Source organism: Armigeres subalbatus, unplaced genomic scaffold (genome assembly GCF_024139115.2).
Source record: "Armigeres subalbatus isolate Guangzhou_Male unplaced genomic scaffold, GZ_Asu_2 Contig326, whole genome shotgun sequence".
Classification (NCBI taxonomy): Eukaryota; Metazoa; Arthropoda; class Insecta; order Diptera; family Culicidae; genus Armigeres; species Armigeres subalbatus.
The window spans coordinates 82742-102631 of NW_026943071.1; the positions used below are offsets into that span (position 1 = coordinate 82742).

Here is a 19890-nt window from a genome sequence, read left to right on the forward strand (position 1 = left end):
GATTCGATATCGACTCATGGAACCAAATTATTCCAGATTTGAAATTTTTCTTGGTTACAATTTATGATGGTCCCTTCAAACAGCTTTCCAAGGATTTTATATGCCACATCTCTACTCAAAAACCTAGGTTTGACTGTTCTGCGACTGTAACTTTTTTGGCAATGCATATTTTTTTCGGATGTTCGGTTAAAAATGCTAGCAAAGACAGTAACAATTTTGATTTTACCGAACAGCTTATTAAATATGCTTCCAAAAATCAAAGCATATTTGTCTTTCATCATAATATTATTTTCTTTCTTTCTTCAAATTCTCCAAAACATTATATTTTAATCTGCCAGTGGCCAAGCCAGTGGAGATATATCAGCTTCCACACTGATATTCTTCCCTCCCCCTTCATACGGGAGCTAGGCAGAAGGAAGGTCGTGTGATATGTGCCATCACAAATATTGCCCTCCGCTCGCTTTCAAATCGACTTCTATAAAAACATTCTTCATGCCTGCCGTAACCTAACGGAACTATCAATTCTATACTTTCGCCTCTAATTCTATCATGAACATGTACGTCCAAGTTTGGAAGATGATATTAGCATTTCCATATCATTTTAATCTGTTCACCGATAGGGATACGTACAAAAAACGCGGTGATGCAATGAACAGAGACGAAAATCAACGTAGGTATTTTAGAGTGGATCCTGTTCCGACTAATCAGACTTACTGACAAAAAGATCAAGAAGTGCAAAACTGCCAAAATGGCAAACCCTGTTCTACCGAGGATCAAACGACTACCAAAGATACTGAACCCGGGATAAGAGAAGTGTGAGATAGCTTCATCAGTAGGATACCCTACTCAACATTTGGCCAAGAGGTTGAGCAAGGAGTTTCGGAATATGCCGAAACAGTTCCCCAGCAGTTCAGCCGTGAACACCCAAGAGTTTGCCCAGAAACTATTGGAAGCAGAAAATATTGGTCAAGAGGACACCATGGTACCGCTCAACGTAACAGCTTTGTTCCCACGCGTTCCAGGGAGCTACGCTCTGAACCTTTTGGACGATTCGCTACATCAAATTCTAACTTTTCTGCTGCCTTATGTTTAAACGTCATTATAATTATAAATAATGACAAACTAGGTTACAAATTAATTCCACACGTGCCATTTAAAGGTTGTATGGAAATTATAATGAAAATCGCTAAAGTTTCTGATAGTAAAGCTACGCAAAGAGGACGCATAACGTCTGTCAGCGGAGTTTCGTCAACAAATCTTATGATCGAATTGTGGAGGTAGAATGAATTACGTGATACGCATCCCCATTAAATGAAGCTAATATTTCTGCATATGAACCTTACAGAAACTGTATACAATTATGGCATATACAATTTCGCAAGATTTCAATACAACCATTGCATTTCACTATGATCCAGGATACAGATTTGCGGGGTAAGATGCATTTTACACCAAAACTATATTTTTTTAGAAAAAAATGAAGTTCTACAAAGCCATAATTATGGTGCTATAATAAAATAGGGTGGCCCATTATATAAAATTTAGAAAAAAAAATTTCACGAATACTGACATGTAATGTTTTACAAAAAAGTAGCGCAGCTTAATCAAATGAAGTTTTATAAGAAAAACTTTTTCTGTAGCTCTTTTAGTATTCAGAACAACTTTGTAGAACTTTTTTTTTTGTTAAACACCTTGGCTGTGCATATGCACAGCATATGTTTCGAACGAAATGGACAAATTGATATGAAATTTGCGAAAAAGAATCTACGTGTCTTGGAGGGACTCGAACCCTCAACCTCCTACTCTCTACTGTGCATATGCACAGCCAAGATATTTAACAAAAAAAATTGTTTTCGTACGGCCGAGTTGCCGAATAATATGCAATTGTAATGAAAAGGAGTTTGGTTTGTTTCTTATTTTTGTGATTTTTTTCGGCAGTGTGTTTCGTGTTTCGAGCACTCGTGTTAGCAAAAAGAAGCGACGAGATTGGTGCTGTATTTCTTTGTTTTGCGATGAGATGAATATATGTTCAGTGAGATGGAAAACGGAACAGTTCCCCTACCATTTCGCGGAATGCCGTTTTGCGGAATATTGCAGATTGGCTTTTTTCATTTTTAGAATAGTATAGAATTCAGCAGATTGTTGTTATCTCACATCACATCATTCTGTACTATAATGGATTCTTTTTTTCTTCTTTTTTTGGCTTTACTTCCCTCACAAGGATTATACTGACTCGCAGTCTAATGTTCATTCAGCACTACCACAATTGGGTCCTAAAGCCCTACCTCGCTTATGGTTGCAAACGATAGTGCATCGGTCAAAAATACTTACCGATGTTATAAAAATTCTGGTAAATGTCTAGATTAGTAAAAATAATATTTTTGTGTTTGAGACATTTTAAGGCAAATTTTGGGATATGCAACGAATCGACCATCAGCCCAAAACGTCAGGCCCATATATTAACTGTCAAAGGTTGAGTCAAGTGCCCTGCGATGTTTTACTAGTGCGTTTGAATCATATTATTCCGTACGTCAAACGAGACCGAAAATGTCGAGGAAGCATTTTTCATCTATTTTTAAATTTCAAATTAAACAATGTTCCTTTCAATTTCTAAGTCAAAAGAAAAACTGACGCGTTCAAGATGATTAACTTCATCGTTCCATGCAAGAAAATCGAATATTGATTCTTCATTTTAGGACCCAATTATTGGCTGCGAGGTTTCTAAAGCCAAGTTACCATTTGTTTTGCATTCATTTATCATGAGGTTAACACGTTGAAACTTTTATGTCCTTTCTGGACAATATCAAATCGAAAAAAACATCAAACTGGACAAGGAGTCGAACACAGCCACCTTAAGCATAGTCTTGCTTTGTAGTTGTGCATCTTACTAAGGAAGGCTAAGGAAGGCTAAGGAGGCTATGGAAGACCTCAGAATAGAAGGAGTTTTTGAGAATTTAATTATCCCTTACAAACCTTTCAGTATACCAGGGAGGCGGCCGAATGCCACAAGGCCAAGGATTGAATCTTAAAGAGAAAGAGCAAGTCTCTCACTTATCATCTCTGTATACATATACGATATGTAGCATACCGCGAGAGACTTTTTTCGCAAGCTGTCATGATAGAGAACTGATCCGGGAGGCTATACCCCATGATAAATTTCTTTTAGAAAGCTCCAAATGCGGGGAGCACTGGCTCTAATGATGCATTTTAACTTGTTCTACACAGCTGTGCAGTAACCAACACGAAAGGAGCGAAAACAAAGCGAGAATCAACTTTTTTCTGTGGGGGCTGCCTATTCAATTTTGTTTTTTCGCACTTGTATACAAGTTAGTTACATTTGTTTTCATGGCTTGTAATGATTCGAAACAGTTTTTGCCTCTATTTTATCGTTGTTCGTTATCTATTGAGAGCGATTTCTGCCAATCCTGCACAAGTCCGAACAAACCATTAGGCCGAAAATCATTTAACCGAACGAGTCATTTAGCAGAATTGGTTATTTGACGTCTCATTTGTTAATAATTGGAAATGATGCGTGAAAAATAGGCGTCTCTCTTTTCACTTCACTTTTCTCCCTTTTCATAGTGAGATGTGACAAATGAGGAGTCGTTTCACTTCTCACTCCTCTTTTTCACTTCTTACTGTGAAAAGCGAGAAGTGCGGAGTGAGTTGTGAGAACTGAGAAATAATTAGTGAGAAGTGAGAAGTTAGAAATAAGACAGTGAGCAGCGAGAAATAATTAATGAGAAGTGAGAAATAAGACGTCCCATTTCTCACTTCGTACTACTCACTTTTTGCAGTGAGAAGTGAGAAATGAGAAGTGAGAAGTGAAACGACCATTAACCTTCGAGGATTCACACCGTTGTATAAAGAACAACACTGGCAAAAAGCACGATTGTCATACACAGCGAAGGCAAGACGGCATGAGTTATTTAGAACTATGGAGTCCCGGAAGGTTAGGGCCAAACGGCGTTTTCGGCCAAATAAACTATTCAGTTAAACGACATCTCCAGCTAAATGGTCCTTTCTACTAAATTCTACTAATTTCTACTGTTTCTAAGGCCAAATAACCTTTTCGGCCAAATGACCATTCGGTGAAATGACCTATACCAGCTGTTCGCAACCTTTCACTTGAAACGTACCCCATCGAACTTTTGCATTCATTGAGGTAACCCCTATTTTTCTCCCTGTCAGTGAAGATAAGCGTAAGTCATAAAAACGAACCTGAAATCTAACTGGATATAAGGCTGCTATTATTCTTTGAGGACGTGTGAAAGCTTCCAAGCCTCTCGAAGAGATTTCCGAGCATCTTCAAAGGACGCTTCCAAGCTTTTTGAAAAAAGGCTTCCGAGCCTCTTGAAAGGAGGCTTCCGAGCCTCTTGAAAGGAGGCTTCCGAGCCTCTTGAAAGGAGGCTTCCGAGCCTCTTGAAAGGAGGCTTCGAGCCTCTTGAAAGGAGGCTTCCGAGCCTCTTGAAAGGAGGCTTCTGAGGCCTCTTGAAAGGAGGCTTCCAGGCCTCTTGAAAGGAGGCTGAGCCTCTTGAAGGAGGCTTCCAGGCCTTTTGAAAGGAGGCTTCTGAGCCTCTTGAAAGGAGGCTTCCGAGCCTCTTGAAAGGAGGCTTCCGAGCCTCTTGAAAGGAGGCTTCCGAGCCTCTTGAAAGGAGGCTTCTGAGCCTCTTGAAAGGAGGCTTCTGAGCCTCTTGAAAGGAGGCTTCTGAGCCTCTTGAAAGGAGGCTTGAGGCCTCTTGAAAGGAGGCTTGAGCCTCTTGAAAGGAGGCTTGAGGCCTCTTGAAAGGAGGCTTCCGAGCCTCTTGAAAGGAGGCTTCTGAGCCTCTTGAAGGAGGCTTCTGAGCCTCTTGAAGGGAGGCTTGGGCCTCTTGAAAGGAGGCTTCCAGGCCTCTTGAAAGGAGGCTTCCGAGCCTCTTGAAAGGAGGCTGAGCCTCTTGAAAGGAGGCTTCTGAGCCTCTTGAAAGGAGGGTTCCGAGCCTCTTGAAAGGAGGCTTTTAAGCCTCTTAAAAGAAGGCTCTCAGTCAAGCCTTTTGAAGGAGGCTTCTGAGCCTCTTGAAAAGAGGGTTCCCAGCCTCTTGAAAGGAGGCTTCTGAGCCTCTTGAAGGAGGCTTTCAGGCCTCTTGAAAGGAGGCTTCCGAGCCTCTTAAAAGGAGGCTTCCGGGCCACGTGAACGGACGCGACAGAGCCACGTGACAGGAGGCCTCCGGGCTGCTTAAAAGGAGGCTTCCGAGCCTCTTGAAAGGAGGCCTGAGCCTCTTGAAAGGAGGCTTGAGCCTCTTGAAAGGAGGCTCTGAGGCCTCTTGAAAGGAGGCTCTGAGCCTCTTGAAAGGAAGCTTCCTGAGCCTCTTGGAAGGAGGCTGCCAGGCCTCTTGAAAGGAAGCTTCCGAGCCTCTTGAAAGGATGCTTCCGAGCCTCTTGAAAGGAGGCTTCCGAGCCTCTTGAAAGGAGGCTTCCGAGCCTCTTGAAAGGAGGCTTCCGAGCCTCTTGAAAGGAGGCTTCCGAGCCTCTTGAAAGGAGGCTTCCGAGCCTCTTGCAAGGAGGCTTCCGAGCCTCTTGCAAGGAGGCTTCCGAGCCTCTTGCAAGGAGGCTTCCGAGCCTCATAAAAAGTTACAAAAGTTCGAAAGGACAAGAGGTCGAAAGGGACAAAAGGTCGATCAAGAACAAGTTGATACCAAGTTGGGTGTATTCCAATAGAATTTATGGAATGCATTTAACTTCAAGCAGAAATAAAACACTCTTCACATCAATCAAAGTTGAAGAATGAGCAATTTCCAAAGAAGGAGTAATTACATACTATGAAACAATATTATGAATATCTAGATAGTTCTGTTAGAGATAAAAAAGATTGTTCATTTAGGAAATGAATAAAACTTGTATTGCAGAAACAGAGTTGTTGGGAAAAAAAATTGCTTTTATATTTTGCACTTTTTTTAACAATTAAATAAAATTCATTCAATGCAATGCAAATAAAAGATGAATATCTAGGTTTTCTGAATGTCACTTCGATCTATCAAAATAGTGTACTCCGCAGCCACGCAGGCGCACGCATTGAAAAAACACCGGGGTGTAATACACGCCGGTGTATTTGATGTGTGGCGTGCACTATTTTGACAGATCGAAGTGACATTTAGAAAACTCAACCTCTGACTATTAGTTGTACCCACTGAATGAAATTTTATTTAATTGTTAAAAATTGTGAAAAATAAAAGAGAAGAGTTTTTGCTTACAGTGTAGGGCAACTCTGGTGGAGATTGATTCTCTCTGATTTTTAGTTTCTTTCGACTTTTTGTCCCATTCGACGTTTTGTCCTTTCGACCTTTTGTCCCTTTCGACCATTTGTCCCTTCGACCTTTTGTCTTTCGACGTTTTGTCTTTCGACCTTTTGTCTTTAACCCATAACCAATCTATGTATGTATGCATGTTCGATGGCCGATTTCAAGCAAATTTGGAACACACATTTTGTTTCTTAAGAAGATGACGATAGTGGGTTAGGGATGGAAAAGGGAAGGGTGTGGGGAAGAGGTATTGTTTAGTTATCGATCGACTCAACCCTTCTTCGAAAGCGTGGTTTGCCCAGTGAAAAGCAATGTTTAATGTGTTTCCGTCTGGATGGTGAATGTGATCTCTTTTTCAAAAATAAACGTTTGCCCGGAATAAGGCGATTATGGGTTTAATCCCTTCTTCAAAATCAGTCAATGTTTTCAAATGAAATGATGAATTTTTCAATCAAATGATGAAGTATCAATGACAAAACACAATTATCTTGATATGGAAATGCTAATATCAGCTTCCAAACTTAGACGTACATGTTCATGATAGAATTAGAGGCGAAAGTATAGAATTGATAGTTCCGTTAGGATACGGCAGGCATGAAGAATGTTTTTATAGAAGTCGATTTGAAAGCGAGCGGAGGGCAATATTTGTGATGGCACATATCGCACGACCTTCCTTCTGCCAAGCTCCCGTATGAAGGGGGAGGGAAGAATATCAGTGTGGAAGCTGATATATCTCCACTGGCAAAAGGAAGGTGGTTTGACTTGCTCATATGCCATCGCGTGCGGAAGGATTTTCTATCGATGGGTACTGTCTCTAAATTTCTAATATGACATCAGCATCTAGTCGAATAGGATTTTTATTGCACAGTTCTGTTTTCTCATTGCGTCCGTCTCGTCGCAACCAACTTGGCTGCCTCGGAGAGAATTATCCTGTTGACCAATTGGTTTATTCATTTTCAAAATTGTCAAAAAACTGCGAATCAAACTCGCAATTCCGAGCAAGACCGGGTACATACAGCTAGTTAAATATAAATGTGAATTTACATCATGGTTGCAATTACATATATACAATAATCGTAAAATTTGTTTTTATTTGGGTGTAAGTTACATTGTTTTTTTTTTTTTGAAGAATTTGACATTACATTACAACAAAGCAACATTACACACGTGGTTGAGGCAGGGTGGAATTCTTCTTAGGAACAGAGGATTCATGGTCCCCATTCAAGACCAGATATTTGAGACAAAAAAAAAACATAGAATGCATCATACACTCACATTGAAAGGTAACACTATGGGTTATTCACAGGGCCGGATTTAGCCGGAAGGGGGCCCCGGGGCCGACGGTATGTGGAGGCCCCAAAATTTACAAAAAAGGTTGGTTTTGGTACATAAGATTTGTGGGGGCCCGGGGCCACGGCCCCACGCCCTCCCCATAAATCCGGCCCTGGTTATTCATTTCTTTTGGAGATTTATTACTTTTTATGCCAACATAATCATCATAATATGGAATACGAACATATGGAGACGCATGGTGAATTGGTCTATACACTCCTTGTGAGAACCCTTAGTGCAAAACTACAAGTTTATAATTTTCTGTATAATACCCGCATAAATCAAAAAGATATCCGAACCATAATATAAACGGTTTACGTTTCACATTATACCATAAAAATGGTTACTGAAGCATAATCGCACCGTAGTTCATAGTGATTATGGCTTTTTCAGACCGGACTGCATGGCCAACGGGATGCTACCAAAGTAGTACACTTGTCACAAATGGATATTGCGACCTACACACTCAGTTCAGCTCGGCATTTTTTCATTCTTTTGCCGAGATCCGCACAGCCGAGGGCCCTCCTTAGCCGTGCGGTAAGACGCGCGGCTACAAAGCAAGACCATGCTGAGGGTGGCTGGGTTCGATTCCCGGTGCCGGTCTAGGCAATTTTCGGATTGGAAATTGTCTTGACTTCCCTGGGCATAAAAGTATCATCGTGTTAGCCTCATGATATACGAATGCAAAAATGGTAACTTGGCTTAGAAACCTCGCAGTGAATAACTGTGGAAGTGCTTAATGAACACTAAGCTGCGAGGCGGCTCTGTCCCGGTGTGGGGATGTAATGCCAATAAGAAGAAGAAAGAAGTACAGCCGAGCGCTCGGTTCGTGACTTGCTGCTGATATATCAGCTGGAAAAGTAATGTGTTTACTGCGGCACTCAAAGGAGCCGCAGTAATCAAACTTCCATTCAGCCGATTTTTCAGCTTTTGAACTTAAACCGAGATTTGCACAGCCGAGATCGGTGAAACTGATGTACCCAAATTCTAAACACCAGGCACATAGCCGAGCTCTCTCAATTCATTCTCCGAGCTATCTCTTCCCCAAGTTTATTTGTACAATGCAAACCGTGTTTTTGCCCTTAAAATTCATATTTAAAAAACACTTCTTACAGAGTTTCTTGGCCAAAAAAAAAATCCTGGAAAACGTGTTTTCGTGCTCTACAGTCAGTGGTGCAACCCCTTGAAGTACAACTTGGTTGGCTAATTTCCCATCCACAACTTTTTCTTTCTGACGTACATCGAAAAAATAAATCATACAGCTTGTAGTGGAAAATTCCGGTAACTACATTTGAAAACATGTGCCTCGTGTTTTTTTTTTTTTTGAATTGTTAATAGGTAAAATTGTCTATACTATCCGAAATTCCGTCTATTATGCATGAGATTCATATAACAAGGAAAGCAACATGTGACAGATACTTCTTACAATGTGTTGATTAATATTATTTAAAAAAGTTTCCCATAAAAAACCTCTAGAAGTAATTAAACAAATCATCGTTTTTCAAGGTCAACTTCGACTGCTCAAGCTGCCTTTTATCCGAAAATGGTCAATGGTAAGCTTTGGAAAATATTATTTTCCGACTTCTTAGTGATAATTAGGTGACGTTTCGTTCATGACACACATCGAATATTTTTCGGAGAATCACCAAACAAACGCTATTTTGTACCAAAGTTTAGTATTGATCCAAACGCAAAACATAGAGTGTGACTAGAATGTTCGGAAAAATTAGTCATTTGAACTGAATTTAATTGAATCATTATTAGCCAGCGGAGACCATAAAATTTATTCTTCATTGCTTTATTTAGAGATAAGATATACATGAGAGCCTGAGATTAAAAATGGAACAATTCCCCTATAATATCAACTTGTTGATGGGGATGTTACCCCCCATATTTACGCTAATAAATGTGCATCGTGTGAGCGTGGATCTATAAATCGCCATAAAAAGATATGCCTATAGGCTAGCAATTCGTGCGAAATCTGATCCCGCAATGGAGTCTTGTTTTGGAGATAACTTGCAGAAAAATTGCCCAGTCACGCTGAGTTTGATAATATTGACCCAAACCAAAAGAAACGACACTGGCTAAACATAAAACCAATATATGTATGGGTTCCGGCATGTGACCAACGGAGATAGGTGTCAAATGTTCACAGATAGAAAAAATCATTGATATTTCCATCCGATTCGATGTACCTTGCAGCAATGCCATAATGCACGTAATTTTGAACGAGATAAATATTTAATAGTTATTGTGGCACTATCAATATTTCGTTTCTCCATATTTACCGTGTTTTTTTTTTCCGGTGTACCGAACGCAACGATATTCACGATGACGACGAAAACCCCCTTAGGCGGAGAATTTCGTCATCATTAAAGGAAGAGAAAAAGAATATTGAATGAACTGTACAGAAGACAAGACAGCGAACGGGCCCTTGAAATCAAACACGAGCTTGCTGGCGAATCAGGTTACATGCATCGAATGCAAAATGTTTGTCTACATGGGCCACTGAAATTGCACTTCCATGCTTTGCTTAAAATGCATCGTAAATAGGGGACATGTGAATTTGGCAGGTTTCGTTTTCTTATTGGCCGGGTTTTGCTTTCTGAGATTTGAACGCAAGATGCTTGGACAAAGAAAACCCCAAAACCTGTACAAGCCATCATTTTCCCTTACATAACTATGTAATGACTATATAGTTGATATTTATTTTAATCGACCGTGAGGTCATGCAGGTCAACGACTCACAGCGTTTTTCTCAACTTCATTCTCCCGTGATTGGATTCGTTCATGTTTGTTTCCTCAATACAATACAGTCAACTCGCGACTCATTCGCAACAGCCAAAAAACGAAAACACAACATTGTTAGCTATTAGCTGGCCTACAGCACGAAACAAAGATAACCTATCCGGTGAAGCGCGGTTATCAGCTGATACTAACTGGGAGCCGACCCGGGTCGTGCCACTACCAGCAATCGAATCTATAGCAATAAAATTCACCATACTAGTGAGTGCCTGTCATCGGTTCTCACCATTCTCTCTACCACCAGCAACGACGGCTCAGTACTATTCCACCATTGGAGGTCACCGTAGAACACTGACTTACTTGCACAAGCTCGCTGCTTCCGGAATCTTTCCAAACACTACACACGGCCACTTTATCACTCCAACAACTCACCACCAGGGGAACCCGGATTTGCCGAAGAATCGCTGCACTGTGCCTAACGCTGGCCAGCACTGCTCATTTTATATAGTGAAAATCGAATTCGATTTGATGAAACAAGTCTACTTCTGTCTCAAGTCCAATTTATCCGCAGCGCGTAATATCATTCTTGACTCCATGTTCTGCGGCACCACGCGACTGTGCAAATATGTGTTCAGCAACGCTCCCAACACCAACGCAAGTTCCCGATATCCAATGCCGGACCTCGGGTAAGCTTTTACAACCGATATTGGGATCCACTGATAAAAATCGCTGTCCCAGTCAGACTGGTCTACTCCGCGCGGAGAACGAACATACAGGCGGGCGGTAGGGTGCGGTGCGATAAACAAACAGTGCGAAATATGAGCGAGGTGCCCCACGACGGACACGGTTAGTCGCAGTTCGCTGTGCTACCTCACGATGACGACTGAAGCGGTAGTTATAGCGCCGCCGGCTGAGGAGCGCAAATATGAGGATCCGCGGTTGAGGAAGAGTGAGTGTGTAACTTGCAAAACTTGTGCGGTGGGGACTGTCTACATGGGAAGGGAGCTTACCGGTTGGTGGCTTGGTATCTGTCGGGCGTTCTTTTCCATGAAGCTGTAGGTATCTGAGAACATCAGACAAGAAAGAAAGATACCGAGAGGAAGGCAAATATTTACGAATTTACAGCCGATTATCAGTAGGTTGAGTATGCTGCGGCGCGAAAATAAATCCTTTATTCCAATTTTAGTGCCCGTTCGAAGATAGATGGCAATTATGATATTAATTTGCTGGAGCAGAGCGCTTCTCCGAATAGGAGAGAAATGGAAAATATATCTTGGGCATGTAAACAGGCAATTTTATTAGTTATGTTTCAATGTTTCGACAGCGCATATGATTTGATTAATCAACAGTGTTTTGGTTTGATAATCTAAAGAAGGTATGTGTACGTATGTCTGATGATTAAATTAGCTCCCCACCATGAATAACATAATTTGAAATAGTATTCTGATACATGTTCATAATATGTTCTACGAGACGAGCCAGCTAGGGCTTCCATTTCCGGAAAGTATTTCCCTTGATAAGAAAATTATGTTGAGCTTTTTAGTGGAATGTTTTCACCTGTCATAAGACGAGTTTAAACAATCCCATTGAATTCCACCACTTAATTGTATCTTGACAGATACGTATTTCGACCTCAACAGTAAGGCCGTCTTCAGTGTCTCGACTCGACTAAGTCGAGTCAAGTACGAGACACTGAAGACGGCCTTACTGTTGAGGTCGAAATACGTATCTGTCAAGATACAATTAAGTGGTGGAATTCAATGGGATTGTTTAAACTCGTCTTATGACAGGTGAAGTATTTCCCGGGAAATGGAATTTCCCGGGATTCTCGGGATATGAACATTAGTTTCCCGAATTTCCCGGGAAATGTTTTTACGGGTTTTTTATTTGATACAAATTTTGATCTTATTAACTAAATCTAAGACACTAGTATATTATATTTTTACTAATATTTGCTTTTCGTTCTCTTAATAAAACTTCGTTTTCAGAATTGATGGAGGAAATGTTTTCTTCAAATAAACAAACCAAAATCCTTTTGATTTCCCATATTGATAAGAAATGAAGTCATGCATAAGTAGAGTTGCATGACTTGTGCGATGCAATCCTGAAGCGTTTAAGTAGAGTCGATTAGGAATACGTCATACTTCAGAAGTCGACAATGCGCCGAAGAGAAGATCTCATCAGGACACTGAAGACCTTATGCTTGAAAAAAGCTAGAATCTGCAAAATATAGATGAAATATCCTAATTGTCTGGTGCAAACAAGATAATGCTTTTGGATATGGACGGTAAACTTGTTCAAAATCTTTAACAATTCTTCGTTTATATGAGGCCATTTCCACTGAAAGTGAGCTCTTATTTTCATTCTCAGCAATTAAATATATGCTGTGAAAGTCGTTCAAGTCTATGTTTCGTGTTTTTTTAGTCATAGGGTTAATTCTGCGGTTTCAAAGCTGTCATTTTCACTAGACGTATTCATGATTTCGAAAAATATCTGCGATTCTTCGCGTCAGCTCATAGTCGCTTTTGCATTCGATGAGATATGCTTTTCATAAAATTTTCAGCTAAATCGGACAAAATTTCGAGGTGGTTATCGGTTGTTATCTTCTCATACTTCTAAAATAATCTTATGCATGGAGATAAAGTATACAGCATACTTGAATAATTTTGTTATTCATCCTAATAAAAAAACTTTTATACTTTTGTAATGTATTTCAACATCGAGCATGCAGCCAGCAGTAAAATCTACTTCAAAACAGTTATAAGGCGAAAAAATCTGAGCTCCAAAATTTATTTTTGATAATAATTTTGAATGCATATTTGTGGATTAAGGCGCTCAAATTTATTTCGCGGGATCCCGGGAAATCCCGGGAAATTGCGATTTTATTTCCCGTTTCCCGGGAAATTGATTCCCGGGAAAATTGGAAGCCCTAGAGCCAGCCTCGGGCTGAAAGTCTCGATAATAAAGACAAAAAAACTCAAAGGTGCAGCCCAATCGGGTTGTACGCAAAGGTGACGTAGGACTACGTAGCCATTCGAAATTGATGGTATTTGCCATAATAATTTGTGTCGTTTTATTAACATTGAGCAAACTGCTCGGAGGCCAACTCAATCAAGAAGTCGAATAGTTGTTCCCAGTTGGATGGACTTTGAGTCTCTAACCGTGGAATTAGCATGACTCATTGGCCGCTGAAGCCACTCGACTGGCTTTCAGTCAGGGACATCAAAATCCTTACTTTGCCACGAACGCTTACATCGCGGGCGAAAACCAAACGTTGCATATCAATATATTTGCGTTTGGTTCACGCCACTTCTGATTCTGCTTATTTCTCCTTTATTTCGGCCTTTTTGAGGATGGTGTCCTCCAAAAAGGTCTTTATCTGCTCTAAAGAAGGTTGATCCGAAAATCCGATATGAACTTTCTTTAAGGTCACTCCTGACAGAATCCAAGTTTCAAAGTGCTCGCGTTTTTGGGGGCTCACCACTCGATACGGAGGCGGCGGACAACTGTCATTTATGTTGATCTAGCTTTGCTGCGTCGCAGCATGCGTAAAAAAAATAAAAATGACAGTTGTGCGTTGCTTCCGTATCGAGTGGTGTGCTCCCGAAAACGCGAGCACTTTGAAACTTGGATTCTGTCAGGAGTGACCTTAAAATGTAAAACTCAATCGTAACTAGCAAATTTGATAGCGCTAGAGGGAGATGATGCAATAAATTTGAACGGGTGGAATCACTAAAAGCAACCAAGCTACTACGCTAAACCCGATGTCGCTAAAACAATCCATTTTCGCAATTAACTCTTTCTTTCCATAAAATGCTGGTCCTGAGAAGAACCAATTTCCTTTTCCCAATGCGTCTTTCCAATAACTAACTGCATCCAAACGCTTGACAGATCCTTGCGTTGAAATTTTCCGACCGCCGACCGCCTTCTTGCTGCTGTGTCCGTTCCGCTGCATCGAATGTTGAACCGCTCTTTGTGGAATCCCGATCAAAATGGCTCGCGCGCGCCGAATAGCAGCTTTCTTGTATTTAATAAATTCAGCCCGTTAGCCCCACTCCTTTGGGTGTAAATAAAATGTGCACATAACGATTAATGAAGGGGCGGGGCTAATGGAATTACTTCATTAGATATAAGAAAGCTGCCATCGTCCTGGAAGTCAGTGAAAGTCATCCCCATCCGGAAGCCTGGGAAGGATCCTTCCTTCCCCAGAAGTTATCGTCCCATCAACCTTCTCTCAAGATTATCCAAGCTATTCGAAAAAGCTATTCATCACCGGTTACTTGAGTCTGCCGAAAATCTCAACATCTTGCTCAGTTTGGTTTCCGACGCGGTCGGTCAACTGTACACCAACTGACTCGAGTTACTAACGTCCTCAGATGGAACAAGTTTGTCTCAAAAACATCCGCCATGGCCTTACTCAAAGTCGAGAATGCTTTTGACAATGTATGGCATGATGGCCTGGTGTACAAACTACAACGCTACAATCTTCCCAGCTACCTGGTGAAAATCATCAACAATTACCTGTCGGCAAGGACATTCCGGGTCTCAATCAGCGGAGCGAGTTCCAATGCGCACAATAACGTCGCAGGCGTCCCCCAGAGCAGTATCCTCGGGCCCCTGCTATTCAATCTGTTCACCTCCGACATGCCAGAACCTCCAGAAGGCGGCATTCTGTCTCTGTTCGCAGATGACACCTCCATCGTCTACAATGGTAGAGTGATCAGAGCACTAGTGGCAAAACTTCAACGAGGCCTGGATGCTCCGACAGAATACCTCACTAGCTGGAAAATCATTATCAACGCGGCGAAGACCCAGGTCATCATTTTCCCCTACTCTAAATCCCCCAAACATGTTCCGCCCGAGGACTGCAGAATCATCCTCAACGGCACGACAATGGAGTGTGCCAATAAGGCGACTACCTTGTCTAGACCCTCGACAGTAAGCTTATTTTCAGGCAACAGGTTAACAAGACGGTGACAAAGTGTAACGTTTTGTTGAAACTACTGTACCCTTTGATCAACCGCCGGTCGTCATTGTCCCTGAAAAATAGGCTTGCTGTCTACAAGCAAATCATCCTCCCTGTGATCGAAATCGGCCTGCCGTTCTGGGAGAGCTGCGCTAAAACCCACCACCTCAAACTTCAACTGGTCCAAAACAAATTCCTGAGGATGATCCTCAACACCCCTCCCAGGACAAGAACATCCGAGGTCCACCGTCTGGCCGGGATAAAAACCTTACATGAACGCTTTGGTGAGTGTAAAGAAAAGTTTAGGGTCCGTTGCTTGCACTCGGACCAAGAAGCGCTTAGGGCGCTAGTTCCAATCTAGGTTATCATATTTTTATTGTAAATATTAGTGTACATAGTAGTTAGGTTATCAAATTTTAAAAAACACACTAGTGCCTCCTAAAGGCCGTCATGACATATTATATTTTAAAACTCAGATAACAATATAAAAAAATATCAAATCGAAGTTGAAGGGCCAAACCGGCCGATCACTGTATATGTATTAACAAAATAATTGTAGAACAAAAAATGATTGAATAAAGAAGAATTTTACTACTACTAGCGCGCGCGAGCCATTTTGATCGGGATTCCGCAGCAGACAACGGACCTTTCGGAGAATGACAAATTCTAAGAATCCAATGAAATTTTCTCGCAAGATTCTGAATTGGTTATGAGCTGTTGGTTACCTAAGATGCGTATTGTTGCGAAGAGTAACAACAGAAATTTGGGGAAATGGGGCCCTCCTTAGCCGTGCGGCTACAAAGCAAGACCATGCTGAGGGTGGCTGGGTTCGATTCCCGTTGCCGGTCTAGGCAATTTTCTGATTGAAAATTGTCTCGATTTCCCTTGGCATAAAAGTATCATCGTGCTAGCCTCATGATATACGAATGCAAAAATGGTAACCTGGCTTAGAAACCTCGCAGTTAATAACTGTGGAAGTGCTTAATGAACACTACGCTGCGAGGCGGCTCTGTCCCAGTGTGGGGATGTAATGCCAATTAGAAGAAGAAGAAGAACAACAGAAATTTGATTCAAGACGAAGTTTCTTCATATTACCAAACATTATCTCTTGGCATCTGTCTGTCCGAGCGACGTTCACCGATGGGTGGTTGCTGTAGATAGTTTCCACAAAGGTGGCGTCTTCATTGATTTTATACAAAAGAAGGTTGATCCGACTATCCGAAATAAACTTTCTTCAAAGTGCAAAACTCAATCGTTGAGGTTGAATGATCTGCAGCAACACATCGAGCACCACCACCAATGCGATGGATTTCCTTTGAATATGTTATTAGCGCCTCCGTGATGCTGTGTCCGCTCCGCTGCGATCGCTTTGATGCGTCTGCTCTGCGTAAAATCTTGTTCAAACTGAGGATTAGATGCAAACCCGTATGTGATTGATTTTTGATGTCTGTGCTAGTGATGGATGTACGTGATTGGTTGGTTGACCTATTTCTAAGCTTTTTATCAATTTTCGATAATAAATAGTTAAAAATCAGTATCGTCATATAAATACAAAGGAGCGTTGACTCATCCTTGATCGAATGGTCCAAGAATATTGAAAATCCATCGAGAAACGGCTTAGATATTAAAGTTTAAAGTCTATCATATTTTCGTGACGGTCCCCGATTTTCGCAATCGTAAAGTGTACCCCAATATAGAAAACACAGACGTAGTCCTACGTCAAAATAATATGTTCTGATCATTATTTCCATACGATAAATGAAAAGAAAGCTCTAACGGGTGGCCACTAAATAGCGGGAATGGAAAGAATGTCTTGTGAAGAAAACTGCAAAGAGGCACAGTTCAATCTGATATATGTTATATAAAGAGTTGACCTACGTTTTTAAGCTTAGATTAATGAATAATATGGTCCGTGGTCCGTCGTGCGGCATAGACGGCTGCAATTTCCGGATGCTGCTTCTGATCCTATTGATGAGTTGCTTCGTGTTTTTGGCCTTCTAATAAATTTCAAATATCAAAAAACGACATTGCTCACAAGTTTCATTACTCCAAAATATAACCCCATGCAAAATTTGAGCTCAATCTGACATGATTTAGGGGTGCCTAAAATTCATCAAAGTTTTGAAATTATTACCCATGAAAATTTTTCAAAGGAAAAGTCGAAAATCGAATTCTTGTTTTTGATGCCAAATGACTTAAAAAGCATGAAACATCGAGATCTTACGTTACTTCATGTTTTTTTTGACGAAAATCGTTTTTTTCCTTTAGAACATTTTTGGGACTTGAAATTTTTTCAAATGATGAAATTTTTTTATCGAATTTTAACACCGGGCGATACGCAAGCGTTTTCGTAGCAAAAAATATCCCTCTATGCAAAATTTGAGCTAAATCGGATATGATTTAGGGGTGCTCAAAATTATTGAATTTTTTTTCACAAGGGGGATATAAATTTTTTGTTTTTTGATGCCAAAGGACTCAAAATGTATGAAACTTTGAGATTTTTTTTTTTAATTCGACTGTTTTGGGGCTTTGAAAAAATCTTCTGGCGATAACAATGTTTCATCGATATTAAAACCGGATGTTACGCAAACATTTCCTAAGCCATAAAATATGCTCCTATCCAGCTTTCCACGCATGGTAATGGCGGCTTGTCGGTGTGTAAAAATCAATCGGTCACTGTACTTTTTGACACTAGCTGGAGGAAAACTCACTGTCGAAAAGGGCTTTTTTCCCTTCCCCTCACCCAGGAACGCCAGTGGGCTTTCCTCCAGCTAGTGTCAAACAGTACAGTGGCCGATTGATTTTTACACACCGACAAGCCGCCATTACCGAGCGTGAAAATCTGGATGCAAAATTTGACCTCCATCGGACATGATTTAGGGGTGCTCACAATCTAGCTATCAAAGTTTTGTATATTTGTAACAGATTTACGGAGAAAATTATCAGATTGCTAGGCAATGTTTATTACACTGAGGTTTATTTTTACGCGGTTATTAAGTATTACGCTGTACCGCATGAATTCAAAACTCAATGTGTAAAGATCAAGTTACAAGAAATTCAAAATTTTGGTAGTAAAATTTTGAGCACCCCTAAATTATGTCCGATGGAGATCAAATTTTGCATAGGGGCAAGTCCAAAGTCCCAAAAATGTTTTAAGAGGAAAAATCAATTTTTATTTTATTTTTTTTTTTTAAATAACATCAGATTTTGACGATTCATGTTTTTTTAATCATTTGGCATGAAAAACAAAAAATCGATTTTTTACTTTTCCTTTGGTCCCCACTTGGGGACCCACATTTTTATAAGTACAAATTTCAAAACTTTGATGAATTTTAGGCACCCCTAAGTCCTGTCCGATTGCGCTCAAATTTTGCATGGGGTCATATTTTGGAGCTATGAAACTTGTGAGCAATGTCGTCTTTTGAAATTCTAAAATGTCATTTTCATGGTACCCTACTGAACATATTGGAGTAATAGTGTGTGGACGAATATTCTGAAGGTTATATTTTTTTCACATAAGGTAATATTTTTCTGAAAGCATTAATGTTCTCATAGAAAAGTATTGAAGTATTGAAATTTCCGTTTTTAGTGGCCACCCGTTACGAGGATAACGCATGTGTGCATCGGCGTGGTGAAGCTGCGTTGCCGCCTTTACCGGTGCACACCTGCATTTGGTCGGGGTTCAGCCAAACCGCACCAAGCGGCTTTTTGACTGACTTGTGATATTTTGCTCGCAAAGGATATCCTCATTTGTGGTGTTCATTGATGTCCGAAGCGATTTGTGATTAATTCAATATGTTAAACGAAAACTTTGGCGAAAAAATTGGAAATTTTTCATTGGCGCTTGGTGTGATTTGGCGGAACCCCGACCATTTAAAACACGCTACGCGCGGCTCTAACTAATGATTGATGAAGAACTCAGAATTAAAAACTGGGATAATTGAGAACTGAGTACTGAGAACTGAGAACCTAAAATTGAAAACTAAGAACTGATAACTATGAAATAAGAAATGAGAAATAAGAAGTTAGAACCAAGACGCGAGAAATAAGAAAAACGAAGTTACAATTGAGAAGTGGGATGTGAAATAAGAGAAACAAAAATTATAAATGTATTGAAAAGTTAGGAAATAAATAACGATTATTCTATTTTCATTTTTGCCTTTTGTATTCTTTTCAACTTTTTCATTCTTTAATTTTCCTCTTTCCTTCTTCATTCTTTCTTTTTCTTGCTTATCCCTTCTTCCTTCTTCTTCCTTCATTCCTTTTCTTCCTTCTTACTTCCCTCTTCCTTCTTCTTTCATCGTTATTTCTTCTTTCTTCCTTCTTCTTCATTTTTCTTCCCTCTTCCTCCTTTCTTCGTTCTAGCTTCTTCCATCTTTCTTCTTTCTTCATTTTTCTCCTTCTTTCTCCTTCTTCCTTTTTTCATCTTCCTTCCTCCTCCTTCCTTCTTCCTCCTTCTTCTTCTTCCTTCTCCCTTCAGGGAGAAAAAATGGTGTAGAATCAACCAACCTGCTTCAAATCAACAATATTTATGCATTGATATATGAATAACAAAGTTTATTGTTGATA

At 40.4% G+C, this 19890-nt stretch overlaps 2 protein-coding genes across 4 annotated transcripts in view; one reads left to right on the forward strand and one right to left on the reverse strand.

Moving 5' to 3' along the window:
- LOC134204004 (prestin-like) overlaps positions 1–19890 on the reverse strand; it is a 75820-nt gene that overhangs the window by 39080 nt on the left and 16850 nt on the right. Inside the window, exon 1 of one of the 3 annotated variants that reach the window (XM_062678841.1) lies at positions 10716–11140. The exons of 1 other annotated variant lie outside the window; for it this stretch is intronic. The gene's annotated coding sequence lies outside the window, so the exon portion shown is untranslated. Of the gene's footprint in view, positions 1–10358; positions 10512–10715; positions 11141–19890 lie in introns of those variants that run through there. One more of the 3 variants, XM_062678843.1, reaches the window with a different exon arrangement.
- The window catches only part of LOC134204008 (liver carboxylesterase 1F-like), a 74973-nt gene continuing 66314 nt past the window's right edge, over positions 11232–19890 (forward strand). The window contains exon 1 of the mRNA XM_062678847.1: positions 11232–11410. Coding sequence (XP_062534831.1) covers positions 11232–11410 — 179 coding nt within the window. The remainder of the gene's footprint in view (positions 11411–19890) is intronic.